At 44.1% G+C, this 19113-nt stretch overlaps 1 protein-coding gene across 2 annotated transcripts; it reads right to left on the reverse strand.

Annotated features, from left to right (window-relative positions):
* Nucleotides 1-5933: 5933 nt before the first annotated feature.
* LOC139823861 (uncharacterized) lies at nt 5934-7415 on the reverse strand. 2 transcript variants are annotated; one of them, XM_071796338.1, is made up of 5 exons: nt 7112-7415; nt 6844-7030; nt 6591-6763; nt 6513-6536; nt 5934-6307 (listed from the first exon to the last, which is right to left on the reverse strand). In XM_071796338.1, exons 1-5 carry the CDS (start codon nt 7383-7385, stop codon nt 6102-6104), a joined length of 864 nt encoding a protein of 287 aa, XP_071652439.1. In that variant the 5' UTR covers nt 7386-7415; the 3' UTR covers nt 5934-6101. The 2 variants fall into 2 exon arrangements, with proteins under 2 accessions (XP_071652439.1, XP_071652440.1); XM_071796339.1 differs by lacking the exon at nt 6513-6536.
* Nucleotides 7416-19113: the final 11698 nt, after the last annotated feature.

The following is a 19113-nucleotide window of genomic DNA, read 5'->3' on the forward strand; positions in this document are numbered from 1 at the left end:
GGACCGTCCGCAATTCTAATAATTAGGCGACACGCGCGTAAAATAAACAGTTATGATCGTAAAAGCAGATCCGCGAAGCACGACACGCACGTCAGAATCGAAATCCGACCAGAGATAAGAAAGATGGCTGACCGTCGGGAAACTTTTGAACCGACGGCACTACGGTAAGCAGATACGTCCCTGATTGAGGCACGGGGCCCTCAAGTCGCGCATACGGGGTTGGCGACGTGATGCGGGAACGCGGACAGGAGCTAGGGAACCGTCCGCGAACTTGGGCTAGGGGCGTCATCTACGGGAGTCGAGCGCTCCTGACGTCGGTGGGCACTTCGCCGAGACCACGAAGCCGGGTCCCGGTGAGACCCGTCGACCGGGTAACGAAATGGCGGACCGTCCGGGAACTCGCCCCAGGTGAGTCATCCCCGGGGAAAAGACATCCCTGACTGACGGGGAAGTCCCTATGAACGTCCATATCCGGTCGCCGGCAAAATCCAACGACCGGCGACAAAGTTACGGAACCGTCCGCCATCTCGCGACCTGGACATCTTCCGCGGGGAAAGCCCACGGAAGGCATCGTACCAGGTACGGAATAGATGTCAGGAGGGGTCGGCGTCGTCGGCAGGCCCGGAGGAACAACGCGACACGACCACCGGGAGGTCAAGTAGGTAACCGAGCGTCATCCGCGGGGAAAGACCAGCGGGTCACGCCAAATGAGACCCGGTACACTCGGGGAGCGGGTCGCCGCCAATGTCCGATCGCCCGGACGCGAGATACGGCGACATGTCGCCGGAACTCGGGAACCGGACGTCGTCCGCGGGGACCGAGCCGGGAATCGGGCCCAGAGGGACCGCAGAAGCGGAACCCGGGGGTCGCCGTCAACGGCGGGGGTCGCGAATGCGACGTAGACATCTTCTCCGAGAAGTCGGCCCGGGGTCGCGTAAAGGGACAAAGGAGAAGGCGTGCGCACGGGTCGGCGTCGTCGTGGGGTGATAAATGCGGGAGTTGAAAAACCGCTACCCGGGGTCCGTCTCCGGACGTCGAGTGAATGGTATTCCAAATGGAAATTTCCACCGCGGACATAGGGCACAGCGGGGAGCGGGCAACATGTATTGTAACTGCGTAGCGGCGAACATCTGGCGCACACCTGTCGACCCGAAAGTCGTAAACAACCATTGTTAACGCGGCGAGCGGAAAATTACCGCGAGGAGAAATCGACCGAATACCCCATGGTGGGGGAAAAAGGCACCGTAGGTAGGGAGCCCGAGAGAGGAGGATTGCTCGAGGCAGTCTGTCGGGGATGTTCGAGCGTGTAACACGTAATCAACTTCGCTCTGTTTCGTCGCGCTAAGTCACCGCGATCGTCATACAAGTGCTATAATTACGGCTCGCCAACATTCGTAACAACCGGCAACGCCCGCGGAACGCGTTAATTGTCGTCTTTACAAAGACGAACGGCCTGTTTAGACCGAAATAAGATAGTGCGTCGTAGATAAACGGGGCGTGTGTGCCCACGTATACGAGCGTCCGACATCTTTTGTGACTTGAAGTTTTTTAAACAACCAACACTGGAAATCAATATAATTGAATAAATTAAACATCTTTTTCGTAAAAGATTTCGAAAATTTATTAAATTGGACTTACCTTTTACTCACCTGATCCATTGGCGTCGATTACTCGAAGTCCCTCGTTGATCCTGGATTCCGGTGGCAGCGTTGATCCTGATCGATGACGGCGATGATCCAGCGGTGGCAGGAACCTGAAAAAAGAAGAGAATTAGTCTAATTAATGATTCGAGAGATCGTTCGATACTTACCTTCTCGGTGGGTCAAAGGTCAAACCGAGTGGCGACCGTTGATTTATAAGGACACGTAGCGTTGATTCGTGCCTCCGATAGTACCGTCCGGTTACAACCTAACCTAACCTAACCTAACCTAACCTTGCGACCGTGCGCAAGCGCGGCTCGCGTAGCGCGGTCTCAGGCGCCTAAGGTGGTGCTGCGGCGCCTTTCTGAGGAGGCAGTGCGGCTGTTGGCGAGGCAGGCGGAGCCGGACGGTGCGGCCGTGACGATTGGGGAGACGGCAAAGGAGCCGGGACCGCCGTGCGAGGCGACGGTCGCGCTCATACGGAGTCCGGAGGTCCAGGAGCGTGGGCCGACTCCGACCGACGAGCTGGGTCTGCCGACAGACCTGGGCCAGCTACAGGAGATCGTGGAGATGCTCGAGGCCGAGCTCCCTGAGATCCCTGCGGTTGAGGCACGCGCTCCCGAGGCGATGGAAGGCGAGCAGATGGCGGTGGGCGAACCCGTAGCGGACGATCACGGGTCCACGGTTTCCTTCCGCAGTCCGGAGGGCAGCAGCGGATCGGAGGTGGACGAGGCGGAGCCACGTCCCAATTAGATTTAAGTCGAGCGTTCGCGTCCCGAGGATGGGGTTACCGGCAGCGGCCGTTATTGATTTTTTTGTGTTTGTTTTGACGACTACGATTACATGATTTTCTTTTAGTTCTTTTGGTGTGGCAGTAGGAAGGAGAGCGACCCCATCCGGCGCACTATTAAGTATAAGATTATCGCACCGCGCCATTAAATTTAAGTTTATTTAGTTGAGGCTCAAGCGGCATAACCCCTCACGAAGAGGCGTAGAGTTTCGTTGATTTTTTATTACGCAGTTTTGTTTTATTCCCGTCGGCGCGGGTACGGGAGGACGTGCGGCGGCACGACAGGGTTTGAGCCCGATTACACTTTTCAGGACAGGGGAGGCTCCCGTGCGGGTGATCGGGGCGCTTCCACGCAGTATGACGGACGAACCGTGACGGCCCACGGCACGGGAAGAAGACGTAGAACGAAATGGCGGACCACGCTGGCGGAGTAACGACTATAGCGTTTCGGCGGTTATCCGAGGTCCGGGAAGGTAGATGCGCGCCACGGAATGGCGAAAAGGTAGCGCGAAAGAGAAATGGTGGACCGTCCGCAATTTTAAAGACTATGCGACAAGCGCGTAAAACTAACAGCTATGATTGCAAAGGTAGACCCGCGAAACGCAACACGCGCGTCAGAATCAAAATCCGGCCAAAGGTAAAAAAGATGGCGGACCGTCGGGAATTTTCCGAACCGACGGCACTGCGATTGAAAGATACGTCCCTGACGAGGGAACGGGGTCCCCGAGTCACGCATACGGGGTTGGCGACGCGATAGGGGAACGCGGACAGGAGATAGCGAACCGTCCGCGAAATTGCGCTAGGTGCGTCGTCTACAGGAGTTGGGCATTCCTGACGTCGGGAGGCACTTCGCCGAGCCCACAAAGCCGGGTCCCGGTGAGACCCGTTGCCCGGGTAACGAAGTGGCGGACCGTCCGGGAACTTGCCCCAGGTGAGTCATCCCCGGGGAACAGACATCCCTGACGAACGGGGATGCCCCCACGAACGTCCGTGTCCGGTCGCCGTCGAAATCCGACGACCGGCAACAAAGTTACAGAACCGTCCGCCATCTCGCGACCTGGACATCTTCTGCGGGGAAGAACCGCGGAAAGTATTGTACTAGGTCCGAAGTAAGCGTCAGGAGGGGTCGGCGTCGTCGGCGAGCCCGGTGCTCTGCACCTGGACGTCTTCCTCAGGGAAGTCGCCCAGATGGAAGTTGTGGGAGTCGTAATAGACCTGGCGCACAGGTCGGCGTCAGCGGCCGCGCGAAATTTGCCGAGTTGAAAAATTGCTAACCCGTTGCCAGGACGGAGCGACCGCGCGAGCGCAATGCGCGTGGAATTTTCCACGGGATTCGGCGCGAACGGCGTAAACACCGTGCTGCTAACACCCGCGTGGAAAATTACCGGAGTCTAAGGCTGAAATCCCATGGTGCGGAATGGAAGTGCGGAATAGAGAATGCGTCATAGACACAGCCAATCAGAACTATGCCGCGTTAACGCATTCTGCAAATGTCTCCCGCCCTGTGCACATGGTGCGTCATAGACGAGCAATGACGCATCCGGAATGAAAATAATTGATATAATAAACATTTTATTAAATTAATTCAAACGTTTTTATAAAAAATAATCTTTGTAATAGCAATAATAATTATTAATATAACATTAAATGAAATTTTATATTGAATATGAAAAAGTTGAAAACAATATTTTTAAATTTTTAAACTGCATTGACGCATTTTTGGTCATTTTTCTGCACCATGTGAACAGGCCGGTCAAAGACTTGCGGAATGCGTAATGCAGCCTCGGCACAGTACTGTTGGTCTCAATCATACACGCCATACAGTATTGTTAACGTTTTTTGCTAAAACTTTTGTGTGAATATGGAAACCAAAATAATGATGGTTGAAGAGTCGATTAAAGCTTTAATGACAGTATACATGAGAACTCCAATGCTCCCTTATCGAAAGAAAAAAATAAGATTAGCTTTAGCAAAATTATTATTACTGTATACAACATTGCCAAAAGAAAAATCCAAAAGAAGAATGTGGGTCAGGCCTATTTATTCAATTCAGCAGCGTTTCCTTCAAGGAGATAGTGACAATTTAGTTCATGTGTTACGAATGACAGATCCCTCACTATATTTTAATTATTTAAGAATGGATAGTAGCATCTTTGAAGATCTACTATTAATAGTAGGTCCTGGGATTGAAAAACAATTCAATATTAGAGAACCAATTGCTTCACATACAAGGCTGCAAATATGCTTAAGATATTTAGCAAGTGGAGATAGCATGAAGTCTATTGGATATGCTTTTCGAGTCGCACCAAATACTGTCTCAAAAATTGTTACCGAAACTTGCAAAGCAATATGGTTAAATTTGAAAGATTTAGTTATACCTGTACCGGACGAAGATGGATGGACGAAAATTGCTGAAGAATTTCAAACAAAGTGGAATTTCCCCCATTGCATTGGAGCTATAGATGGGAAACATATTCAGATAGAGGTAAATGTTTAATGAAGCTTTATTTACTTGTATGTTTTATTTCAGTGAGTTTATATATATATATATCAAAAACATAATTGAAAATTGTAATTATAGGCTCCACCTCACAGCGGTTCCACATACTTTAATTACAAAATAACTCATAGTATAAATCTTACTGCTGTTTCTGATGTACGCTACAGATTTATTTTGGTTGATGTAGGCGCGGAAGGTCGATGTAGTGATGCAGGAGTATTCGCTAACAGTGAATTAAAAGCAAAACTTGAAGGAAATACTTTAAGTGTACCTCCACCTTCTAAAATTGGCCAGTATGAATTGCCATTCGTTTTGATAGGTGATGAAGCGTATCCATTATCACCTTACCTGATGCGTCCTTATCCAAGACGTTCACAATTAGACCTAAAAAAAAAGGTTTACAATTACCGTCAAAGCAGAGCAAGAAGAGTTGTTGAAAGTGCTTTTGGCATCCTTGTGGCACGCTGGAGAATTTTCCGAAGACCTATTAATACATATGTGAAGAAAGCTGAAATAATGGTGTTAGCCACTCTATGTTTACATAATTTTATTATTACTAAAGAACTTGTCAAGCATTCTAGAGATAGAAGATATTTAAATTGCACAGGTAACGAGAGACAACAACCATCGCTTGCTATTCAAAATATAATAAACCAAGCAAACAATGTGTCTTCCAGCAATTTATCACGCGTCTATAGAGAGAGATTCGCTAATTATTTTATGAAAGAAGGTGCTGTAAATTGGCAATGGGAAAAAGCTGTAAACAATGATTTCTAAATTTTGAAAATAATGATTTGCAGAATTCTATTATAATAATAATATATATATATAATAAATGACTTTTTTTGCTTTTTCTAATGTTTTGTACATTTGTGACATTGTGACATACATTTATGACTCAAAACTGTTTACATATATTTTAATATTAAGATACTATTATTTAATGTATTTAATAATATTTTTTATGTAATTAATTGAAATAAATAAGAAAACATGTAGAAAATTATAGGTTTTATTGAAAATAATCGTTTATAAAGAATGTTATAAAAATATATTATATACTTTTTAAATCACAAGTCCTATCATAAATATAATTTTAATGTCGCGATTGAAAATAACTAGCTGGATGACCAATATTTTTAACCAGGATCAGTGATGAATGAGTATTAAATTATGAAGTAATAAGTTGTGCTTTTTCTTCCGCTTTGTAAGCTAAATCTAAAATTTCTTTTTCAAGAGTTCTTCTTTCTTTGTACGGCAATCTTTGTAAAATGTCACCCAAATGAAGTAAAAATCCATTAGCAGGTTTATTACACTCCGATATAATGTTAACTAACTGCTTTTGAAATTCATTGTCTTCATGTTTAGTCTTTGGACCTAAAACATAACATATAAATATTAAGCATAAGGGCCTATTCATGGCAGACAAACTTGCATAGACGCATAATCATACGCATAAGAAATTCGATTGGTTGAATTTGCGTTATGCACGTGCGATCGTATTGGAGCTTTTATCCAAATTATCCAATAGGATCGCATTGGAGTGAAAAGAAGCATGTTGGGGCATGTGATGAGAACGAACCTACTGTGTCGTCTGTGTCATTTCCTGAAAAACGGACAATGTAAACACATAGTTTTAAAAAATGTCATGCAAAATTACGTTTAGTGTGGTCGATGAAGCTATTGTTTTCAGAAATATTGCTATTTCTTCCTGATGTACCCAAAAAGTCTATCATCGATTCTTCAATTGCATCAACATCTAAAGCAGTGGAAGTTGAAGGAGCTTCATTTGAGTCACATGAATGTGACATTTGTGAAATATTACTTGTTGTGCTAAAAAACAAAATAAATATTTTATAAAATATTTTGTCTATTATTTATAACAAATTATTTCTTATAGTTTTTACACTTACCGCCTGGATTTCAGTTTATCAATTAAAAACAACATGTTATCATAATGTCGAAAATTACTATCATCACTTGTTGTAGGTGCTGCTGAACCACTAGGTAAGTATGTATTTTTCTTTTTCTTTGCTTTATTGAAAGAGTCTTGTAGGTTTCTCCAACGCTTTTTCACATCTTCTACAGTGAATTTATAATCTGAAAATATTTCTTATTTATGAAATGTATAGATAAGTTTTCAATAACAAAAAAATTTTAATATGTTTATTTTTTACTTACCTTTTAGTTCTTTCAAAACATCACACCATGCATCACGAACTTTTAATGTAGTTCTCTCTTTTACATCTATTGTGTAATTCCACAAACAAGGTCTCATCTGAACTGCACTAATTAAAATTTCATCAGCTTCGAGCCAACGCCTGTCTAGCTTGCCTCGACATGTTTTCTTTTCTGGTGGATCATCGTAACTATCTTCCATTTGGTCATCTTTATCTACATCGACATCATTATGATGTACTTCAGATTCTTGTAGTAATTCCTCCTCCTCAGGCATTGTCTCTGAAGGATTTTCAGTACAGTTTAATTTACCTATATTTTAAAAACAAATTGTATAACATATATTTATGATATTTGTTATGTATGCATATATAATAATGTAGTATCAAATTTCGATCAAATTGTATTTAGCAAAACATAAAACTAACCTTTTAATAAACGATTTTTTTCATCTACATATAAACTTTTATTTTTCAAATCCATGTGCGCGAAACATGAATGGGTCATGTAATCAAAATTCTTTTTCGGCAGCCAAAAATTGCAGTAAAAGCAGTGATAATACTACAAAAAATAATTGCTTAATCTATATCTTAATATGTTATAATAATATGTAAATAATTTCACTTCCATTTTTACTTACATTATCACGTATTTGATTGGACTCACATTCATCCATTTTATTAAAAATATTTTATCAAATATAACTATTACTTTATCAAATATAAAAAAAATTAACTGGTTTAACTTCAAGAGAGGATTTTTTCCGTTGGTGTCCTCGGGTGAGGACGGTAAGGTGCAATGCCTTGTGCACAGAGGGCAAATTTAACCTCAAGATCAAATACTAAGGTTATGGCTCTATGACGCAAATCTTTAACGCAACTGCGCCACGAACGCATGCAGGAAAAATCGTAAACACTGCGGCATAGCTCTGATTGGCTGTGTCTATGACGCATTCTCTATTCCGCACTTCCATTCCGCACCATGGGATTTCAGCCTAATGCGTAGTTCGCGGCAGGAGAAAGCGGAATAGACGTCGGAGTAGGGATATACGACATCGATGGTGGGGAGATCGAATGAGACAAACAACTCGAGGCAGTCTCTCGGGGATGTTCGAGCGTATAACACGTACTAAGCCTCGCTCTGTCGTTACCGCGCTAAGTCACCGCGAACGTTACACGAGTGCGATAATTGCAATTCGCCAACATTCATAACAACCGGGAACGCCCGCGGAACGCGTTAATTGTCGTCTTTACAAAGACGAACGGCCTTTTTAGACCGAAATAACTTCGTGCGTCGTAGATTAACGGGGCGTGTGTGCCTACGTATACGAGCGTCCGACATCTTTTGTGACTTGAAGTTTTGTGAACAACCAACACTGGAAATCAATATAATTGAATAAATTAAACATCCTTTTCGTAAAAGATTTCAAAACATTATTAAATTGGACTTACCTTCTACTTACCTGATCCATTGGCGTCGATCACTCGAAGTTTCTCGTTGATCCTGGATTCCGGTGGCAGCGACGATCCTGATCGGCGACGGCGATGATCCAGCGGTGGCAGGAACCTGAAAAAAGAAGATTAATTAGTCTGATTAATAATTAGAGAGATCGTCCGATACTTACCTTCTCGGTGGTTCAAAGGTCAAACCGAGTGGCGACCGTTGATTTCTAAGGACACGTAGCGTTGATTCGTGCCTCCAATAGTACCGTCCGGTTACAACCTAACCTTGCAACCGTCCGCATAGCTGAGTAGCCGAACAAACCCGACGGCCAGCAGCGACCTGGGGAGCAGCGGACATCGACAATTCGCGAACAGTATTACCGGATAAGCGAGTCCGAAGAGCCCATATGGCTAGCGTTTACCTGAATCCCGAAATATAGGTGACCGGGGTACGATTGACCCCGGCAGGCGAGCGGCAGATGATCGACCGAGCGAGCCAACGAGCGGGCCTTGGAAGGAGAGCCAAGCAGAGCAGATCGAGACGAGCGCGGTCGAGATAGCGCAACGGGCACGCGAGATAGCGGGGTCACGAGACTGACCCCCGCAAACAGAGGTATATCGGTGATAGCCGGGGGCCGAACCCCGGAATACGTCTCGGGGATGACTCGAAGGCCAACCACCCGATACGCGAAGCGCCGAGAGCGATCAACGCGGAAATAGCGGGGTCACGCGAATGACCCCCGCGCAGAGGGGCACGGCGGTCATAGCCGGGGGTCGAGCCGCGTGGGTCGTTTCAGGGGCAACCCGGAGGGCAATCGAGTCGACTCCGACGCGATAGCGCCAGCGGGCGCAAAGATCGCGGCGTCACGGGGGTGACCCCCGCGCCGAGGGGCACGGAGGTCGCAGCCAATAGCCGAATCGCGGAAATCGTCTCACAGGGGTCCCGAATGACGACCCACCGGACCGCGAAGCGATATCGCTGACGGGCGCGGAGATCGCGGGGTCACGTAAATGACCCCCGTACCGGGGGGCACGGAGGTCTTAGCCGAAGGCTGAGTCGCGGAGGCCGTTTCGGGGGACGCGAAAACAACGACTCACCGAGACGCGACGCGATACCACCGACGGGCACGAAAACCGCGGGGTCATAATGCGACGCGATATTGATAACGGAAGCGAGTCCAGCGGGGACAGACGATGACCCCCGGATATCGGAAACCGGGGGAGCCCGGGGAAAATCGGCGGGTGGAAAGTTGTTAGCGGAGGCGCCGAAGCGAATCCGCAGGGTCAGCGAGATCACTCCATTGTAAAATACCCGAACCCGGGAACCGGAGGAGCGGGGTCCAGCGGGACCCATGCCGATGCGTGCGAGTAGATATAAGGCGTAGATTGAGAACCGCAGGCGCATTTGGTCATAAGACGTAGATTGAGAACCGCAGCCGTCACCGGCGACGAAAACAGGCAAAAACTAGCCAAAGAAAAGTGAAAACGGGTAACACCTGGCACGGAAAAGTACCAGGATGCGAATAACAACCCGGCGGTAGGGATAGATATCCCGAGGTGGGATAGCCGAGAGCGTTCGGCAACTCGAGGCAGTCGCTCGGATACCGCGATCGGGGTAACACGCTTGTAAGATTCGCAGATAGTTCGGACTTAGCGCGTAGTTTATCGTTGCGGTATGTAACAACCGGCACTCCCGCGTACTAGCGCGTTAAACATAGCTCGTATTACAATTGCGAGAGGCAATCAATAGCCATTTGTAGCAACGTTCGACGAAATGTGTCAACGTGAATTTGTAAACCACAACGACGATCTGAAATAAATCAATCGTTTGTTAATATACGCAGTGTCAAGTCAATTTCGAATTACTTACCTGCTACTTACCTTGTCCTACGGCATCGATCCAGCGAAATCCAGCGGCGTTCCAGTATGCGATTCTGCGAGGATCTGGGACAGTCAGCGACAGTTGAGATCCATCCGGGGCGAGAGGATTTGCTCGGGTGAAATACCTGAAACAGAAATAGACCGATTAATTAAACGTATCCGTTATCTACTTACCTGGTACTCCGAGGGTGGTCCCACGTTGTCCATCGATGATCCAGCAGTGGGGAGGCAGCGTCGGGGCGTCGAGACATCCTGCGTCGAGGACCTGAAAATAAGAGAGAATTAACGTGATATCGTTGCAATATCGTGTCATGATTTCGTTACTCACCTTCTCGGTACATATGGGTCAAACCGAGTGGCGACCGTTTGATAGGCAAATCTGGCTAATATCTCACATTTTCGTGTGATCCACGTACCCGGAGAGTGACGTCCGGTCACAACCTTGCGACCGCGCGCTTCGGAGGCGAGTTCGGAAACGATCCGACGAGCATCCTCAATGGAGAAGATACCGACTGAGGGGACGAAGGCGAGGATCGATAACGTGAGACGCCCAAACCGTAGTGACCTGCAGAGGCAATGGGCCAGAGGACCATCCCGCATACCTGGCGCACGAATGTGCGACGCCAGATTTACCGACGAAGCAAGGTTCCCGAAAAGGATACCGGCTTCGGGTATAAGAACGCTCGACGGATTGGGTGAGACCTGGGATATCCTCCCAGGGGGTTCGCGCCATGACTTGGTGAAAATCCCCGGGAAACATAATTTCTCCAGGGAAAGAAAGGTCCGACGGACTCACCAGGACCAGAGGAGCTTCTCCAGAGGGTCGGCGCCATTGTCCGGCAAAATCCCGGCGAAACACAATTTCGCCAGGAACTTATCCATCCGACGGTCCCACCAGGACCTAGGACACCCTCCCAGGGGGTCGGCGTCAAAGACAGACGAGTTCCCCGGAAAAAGCATCTTCCCCGGGAACAAACGGCGCAATCCATCGCGAGAGGTCCTGGGACACCCGCCTAGGGGGTCGACGTCGAGCTCCGACGAAAATCCCCAGGAAATGCATCATCTCCGGGAACAGTGGCCCCGGAACAGCGATACCAGTTTCCGAGAAACCTAGCCAGAGGGTCGGCGTCAACGGCCGACGACATCGACGTCACCCGGACGTCGTCTACAGGGAGAACACCCAAATTCACCTTTAGGGCATCTCCGAGGAGGTGCGCATGGGTCGACGTCGTCCGCGTCGAACAGTTTCCGCGAGTGGATACCTGGTGCAGCGGTACCAAGGAAGGAAGGTTCTCGTACTGCGTTGCGCGTGGAAATTTCTACGGGAACCTTCTAGAACGGGCAATGCGCAAAAGGGCACGCGAGAAGATAGTGAAAATCAGCGTGTTTTCGCATGATCGCGCCAGATGTGCCAGCCGCGAACAATAGACGATCGAGAAAGTTCCGGGGAGTGGGAACGATCCGGCATAAGTGGGGAGCCCAAGCGAGAGCAACCGCTCGAGGCAGTCTCTCGGGGATAGCCGTGGCGAACACACGTATCACACTCTGTACGATCGGCATACGCGTTATACTTTACAACCGAGAACTCCCGCGTACTATCGCGTAAAATTACTCGTCTTAACTAACAGCGAGGGGCAATTAATTGCCAAATACAATCGAGTGTTAGCAACAATACGCGAGTTGAAATTCGGATACATTGTTAATGAACGGAAGTGCAATTATCGAGTATATAACAACCACGGGCATTGGGTCACGCGGATACGGAATATTGTGCGGACATTATTAATCATTGTATTTAACCACCGAATACTCGTTCGTTAATTCAGCGCACGATCATTGTATGATAGAGTGATGGTCACGGCCGAGTGCGTGATCATAGTTTAACAATCACGAGGCACAAAGTCCTCCGATCGGAATAATTATTTGGAATAAAAGCATCGTATCGACTAAACGAATAAGCCGAGATACGCAATTTGAATAATTGTGCAACTTTATTAAAATAAAGCGACATTCACACCGAGGCGAGAAACTCGCGTTGTGAGACACCTTTATGATATTGTGAAACGGCCTGTAATGTTGAAATGATGATCTGGAATTAAAGATTAATTAATTCTGAAACAAATTTTCCTGATTAATTATAAAAAATTATCGATACTTACCTTCTACTTACCTTGTCCTTCGGCGATGATCCAACGTTGGCCAGCGGCAATCCGGTATGCGATGTAAAACGAGGATCCGGGGAAGCAGAGCAGCAACAGAGCAGCGATCCATCCGAGGCGGGAACCTGAAAGAAAAGAAGCGAATTAGTACATAATTGAAACATAATTATCGGGACTTATCCTTATCTGGTATGCGAGGTAAAGCGAGGATTCAGAGACGGATAACGGCAACGGCGCTCCATCCCGGACGTCGATCTGCAACAAAACATAAAATAATTATCACATAATTATTTTATAATTACTTACCTCTATCTGGTATGCGATGTAAAGCGAGGATCCAGGGATGAGAAGCAGCAACGGTGATCCAACAGGGACATCAGTCTGAAACAAAATTCAAATAATTAGGATATAATTAATTTATCCTTACTTACCTCTATCTGGTATGCGATGTAAAGCGAGGATCCAGGGATGAGAAGCAGCAACGGTGATCCATCAGGGACATCCTTCTGAAACAAATAATTCCTATTAGCGTCTTGCGAATAATCGGGGCGTTGATGCGAACTTACCTTCTCGGTAGTCTAAGGTAAAACCGAGTGGCGACCGTTTGATAGGAATATTATCCGCCGGAATCGGGCTCAACACGTACCGTCCGGTCACAACCTAACCTTTTTTTTTTTTTTAACGTGAGGAAATCTTCAACTGCTGGGTTCCCGAGCAAGCCCGGTATGTGGCCCAGCAGCCCCCTTTGATGTTGGAGGGGAAGACCCCCTCGCCCTCCGGGGAGAGGACGAGGGGAGTGTGGGATTCCACGCACGCTGCATTCGATAAAGTGCTGCGCGCGCAGCTTACCCACTAAAACCTCACGGGTGTCCATCCTTGCGCCGGTTGGAGATGCCCCGGGAACTGGTTATCATTTCTTCCGGGGCGCCTCCGGCGCGGAGCCAATTTTGGCTTTCTACTCTGGAGCTTGGCGCTCCTTCGGCCTTGTCTGGCCGCTCCATTATCTAATGTGTGGTGGGGTGTGACACCACCTCACCCCGCCACTCCTCCCTATGTTTTCCGGGAGGTAGTTCGACGCCCCGATGTCCAAGTCGGAACGCCGAACCTCCCTACCCTCGGACCCCCTCTGTCACGTCTGACGGTATAATCACCGCTATATTCCACCCGCATAAATTTTTCGATTTTCTACCTTCATTGCTAGAAGTCCCCAGCATCTGAAAACAACATTATAATATAACAATCATTATAACAATCATTCTTTAAAATAACTGTCACAACAATCACTCAGCTGATGCGAACACGCGTTCTTAAAGTAGTAGACATAAGCCTAGAGAACATGGCTGTCTTAAGGTACCCTTTCAAGCTTAAGCCCCATTTTCATGAATCACACTATAAACTTTTGGACAATTGCTTGTTAAAATTCCCCAGAGTCACTAAAATTGATCGTAAATGAATATTACAAACTTTATGAGATCTTTTATGCAATACAAATTCAATTCAACACACGAATAAATACATGTTCCATAAGAATAAACTCAGAAGATTAAAATAAAATATAAATGAATTAATTAAAAATAGATTATTCATAAGAACATAACCTTTTATGCCTGAGAAACATTATTACGCTAAAATAGTAATTATTTCATTAGCATTTTTTCAAACATGATTGTTATAAACAATTAAATTATATTATTAACAGACCTAGTTAGTGTGATTACTAGAACTATCACAAAAAGTCGAATAACTTCTGATTATAAACCATTATTGTATCTCTCAAAATAAACTAATTAACAATAAAATTTATCATAAAAATATTATTAAAGATGATAAATAAAATCACTACAAATACCCAGCAGAGCATGTCAAGTAACCTCACAAAAACTCCCACATCATATCTCTTCTTAATTCCGAGATATAATTAAAAATTATGGAAATCCATAAAACACAGAAATTTTAAACAACCTAAAATAATGTCTTTAATTATCTGAACACAACAAAAGAAACCCCATTTTTTTATCTCTTACCGTTCTCGAGTTATAAATTATTAAAGTTTCACATCCGCCATTTTGAATTTCCTACCCTTTTGACTTACAAAGACCAAATCACTTTTACATTAATATTTTAGTCTTTTATACATTTTAAAGCTGAAAAATTTCATTTCTAAACAAAATTTTGACACTTAATTATTATGACAAAAATGGAATCTCTCATACCCCTAAATACCAGTAATGTTAACGCCAATTTTCTATTTAAATTAATTAAATTAATAAACGAGATTGAAAATTGAACATTCGCCCCATGAAAGACGAGGATAGTTTAATACCAGTTCATAGAGAGTAAGACAAGGATAGCCATATAAATTCTTAATAAATTAAAATAAAATTAGAAAACGAATAGTTTGAGATAAAAACAATATGTACGTGTATAAGGAATAATCGTTAGAATCGTTTGATAAAAAAAACATTTACTACATAATTATTTATTTTTGCAACTTACTTTTATAAACAAATAAATATAAATTATTAACCATATCAACAAACATTTTTAATTTATACTCCAGATGAAGTACAACAACTTTCATATAAGTCAGAACCACGTCACTCTATAAATGCGAGTTACACAAAATTCCAAAGGGAGTCCCACCCTGTATATGGCCAGGAGTCCCGCTAAAACCTGAACTATGAACATATATATGTATGTATTTGTATATACGGTCTTAGCAGGACCGGGTATTTCAAATTAAAATATCTTCTAAACTACAATTGCAAAAAATACGCTGTTTGTACGTACGGTTAGCTTGATCTTTTCTCTTGAAAACCAGATACAAAACATAAATTTTATTAAACCCTTACACCTAATTAATTAAAGAAACCCCTGCTCCCGTTTATAGTGGAATCTACAATAAAAATAAAGGTAGTGTACATTCGAATTTCATCGGTGTACATAAACTTTATATCAATACACCTACGAAAAATGATTATAACTTTTATTTCTGCAATTGTTTATTTACGAAATATTTATAACAATAAAATAACGAATGTTCATAAACGAGATAATATTAGAAATTCAAACCTCTTAAACAAAGAGAGAATAATAATATCAATATGCGAATTAAGAGTACCAATTTATTTAATTAATAATTTGTTATTAACAAATACATATATTAACAATAAAATTTTCCAACGCGATGTTATACTTTAGTGAAAGTCCTACAATATATTTCCTATACACTCCCATCAAATTCCCAACCATTCGTGAGATATAAAAATAATAAAATCTTAATATATATATATATACAAATTAATTTCATTAATTTCCTGTACTAATGAGAATGCTGACCATTTCTATCTGCATGATACATTATTAACATGATATTAGAATCATTATTACTACTGCTAAGATCACTTTTAATATATATATACTTACTAAAATTAAAATCACGAACCCGAGAAAGATAGAATTGTACATGCGTAGCATAAGGAACGCGAATCCGAGCGAGATACGAATATTGTACGATCTGAAAGAGAGAAAGAGAGAGTCAGATATACTATAGTAACTGTTAGACGAAGAGAGCAATATCTTATATACTTTAGACATGCTAATAACGACTTTAATTGTACTATTTAATTATTCTACCCTATGTAAAGTAAGTCTAAAGAAAATTCAACAAATATTTTCACATTTTAAAAATTCAAATATTAAAGATTTCTTATTTTTCTTTATAATAAAAGTCATATTGAAATTTCATAATGAAAGAAAGTATCGCTCTCAATACAAATCGCTGTTAGACTAGAGAATAAAAATAGAATTCAGACGAGTCACCAGTATGACTCATTCGAGTGAATCTAGTCCTTGCATAGACCATATATGGACATGTCGAAGCAGAGCGTAACGCATGACCATATAAGGTAATGAATTTCAAGATACCACCCTATGACTCATTGCTGGCAAGCGAGCCACACCATTAGAGATAGACTTACATCCGCTAGACAACGCCTTATGACTCATTGTAACGAGGTGCGGTCACCTCCCACTACCGTTTCCAAAATTGTATAAAAGCGGAATCTTTCACCCTCTCGACGGAGAGTGTGGAACGAGCCAGGAAAGGTCACATATCTCATACTTGTTCCATCCTCCCACATAAACCACTTGTATCGTAAAAGTTCTACAATAAATATCATACCTTTTTATATCAAAAGAAAGATAAAGATTATTGGAGATTATTGAATAACCTACCTTCGACGGATCCAAGGAGCCATAATCTACATCACCGACCAACAGCTAATTATCCTGGGGTTTTACCTCCTTAACTGCAAGAAAAAGAACCCATCAACGGAGACGTTCTGCCGGATCGAAGCCACCTCGCATCACCCAGGACGTCACACCTCCCGTCGAAGAGTGGAGGCCCGAAGGTGCAGTTCGACTCATGCCGCCTACTGCGGCCTGATATCCATCGACTGGTTTTGTCGGTGGATAACGTGGGGGGGGGACCGGTTGTTGACGCGATTAACCGCGCCTGTAGCCCGCCCCGCAGGTTTTCTCTTATTAATCGGAGTCGTCCGCCGGGGGAGGAGCTACCTCACCCCGGCGGATTCTTTCCGCCTCCTCTTTGCGGGCCATCACCGCTCCGCAGAAGCCGGTGAAGGCCCTCCATTTGCTTTCGTTCCCGACCATGGCCGCCACCATGGCCGGGAGGGAAAGGTCCTGACCTCCCCCTGTAAGACACGGCGCTGAGCTGCCCACGCTGGACAATGCGCCAGCGTGTGCTGCGCCGTGTCTCTCTCCTCGTCGCAGTGATGGCATGTCGTCGTGGCCTTCCTACCAATGCGGCACAGGTACTCACCGAAGCAGCCGTGCCCAGTAAGCACCTGCACCGCGTGAAATGATAATCCGAGTCGCCGACTGTCCAGCCATTCGGCTAGACAGGGCCGGACAGCATCGACCGTCCTCCGGCCGAACTCGGCGTTGTCGAGCCAAGTTCGCCATCGCTCTATGAGGGCGGTCCTCTCCTGGAGTCTGATGGCTCTACGGGCCCTCGGTAGGACTGGATTTCCCCCCAGCCCGCAGTTCCCGCTCGCGCCTGTACCGGGTGGTAAAAAATTATATGTCATGGCTTTGACAGATGATTCTCCAGATCGAGATCGGTAAAGATCTGAAAAAAGTTGCATCCGCAAAATTGATCTTGACCTTGAAATTTAAGGTCAAACTTTTTTATTGGCTTAAAAAATTCTGCTCATCAAGAGGAACAAAAGTCTTAAAGAGACCATAGGTCGCAAATAAACCCTTCAACCCAAAAGAAAATCATAAAGTTGAAAAAATTGGGATATGTGATTTTGTCGCGAATATTGATAAAAGAAGTTCTGTCTTTCTCTATCGACAAACTGACAAATCAATTCATGCTTTTCTTTTCCCTCAGGAACAGAGAAAACTCATGTTCCGCTACCAACATAAGCAGTCTATGTTAATATGTCTATGGTTTAAATCGATTATCATTTATTATCAATTATATTAATATATGTGGCGGCTGGCCCTATCGCGCCTAAGGGCCTTGGCACATAGAAAAACTTAAGCAGTAAAACTTAAGCAGTAAGAAATCAACAGTATGGATTCGCTACCGCTTAGGGCCGTGCCTTAAGTTCTTGACTGTGATTGGCTGATTTGCTTACTGCTTAAGTTTTTCTATGTGCCAAGGCCCTTAGGCGCGACAGGGCCAGCCGCCACATATATTAATATAATTGATATAAATGATAAATCGATTTAAACCATAGACATATTAACATAGACTGCTTATGTTGGTAGCGGAACATGAGTTTTCTCTGTTCCTGAGGGAAAAGAAAAGCATGAATTGATTTGTCAGTTTGTCGATAGAGAAGACAGAACTTCTTTTATCAATATTCGCGACAAAATCACATATCCCATTTTTTCAACTTTATGATTTTCTTTTGGGTTGAAGGGTTTATTTGCGACCTATGGTCTCTTTAAGACTTTTGTTCCTCTTGATGAGCAGAATTTTTTAAGCCAATAAAAAAGTTTGACCTTAAATTTCAAGGTCAAGATCAATTTTGCGGATGCAACTTTTTTCAGATCTTTACCGATCTCGATCTGGAGAATCATCTGTCAAAGCCATGACATATAATTTTTTACCACCCGGTACTGAGAAGGGTCCAAACTAAGGACCGAAACGTTTGCGTTATATTATATATATTAATTTTAAATTTTGTTGTTATTGTCGCCCGTCCATCGTGCGAAACGGCTCTCATTTGCCTTTATGACTTTATCTATTATTGTTTTCGAGAGCTCTATTCTTGATATTATTTCGTATTTGCTTTAGATTTTGTGTTCATTTATCTTTAATTATATTATTTTTAGATAAAAGTCTTAAAAATGAAACATTTTTTTCCCGATATTTAATAAAGAAGTAATTATTTAGTAAGTCTATCCAATTAGTGCCAATCTTTAAACAAATATACGTTCGTTAAGTATTATGATTTTCACCAGTGAGATGGGTTACGGATGTATGTCC

This window comes from Temnothorax longispinosus, unplaced genomic scaffold (genome assembly GCF_030848805.1).
Source record: "Temnothorax longispinosus isolate EJ_2023e unplaced genomic scaffold, Tlon_JGU_v1 HiC_scaffold_20, whole genome shotgun sequence".
NCBI classification, from domain to species: Eukaryota; Metazoa; Arthropoda; class Insecta; order Hymenoptera; family Formicidae; genus Temnothorax; species Temnothorax longispinosus.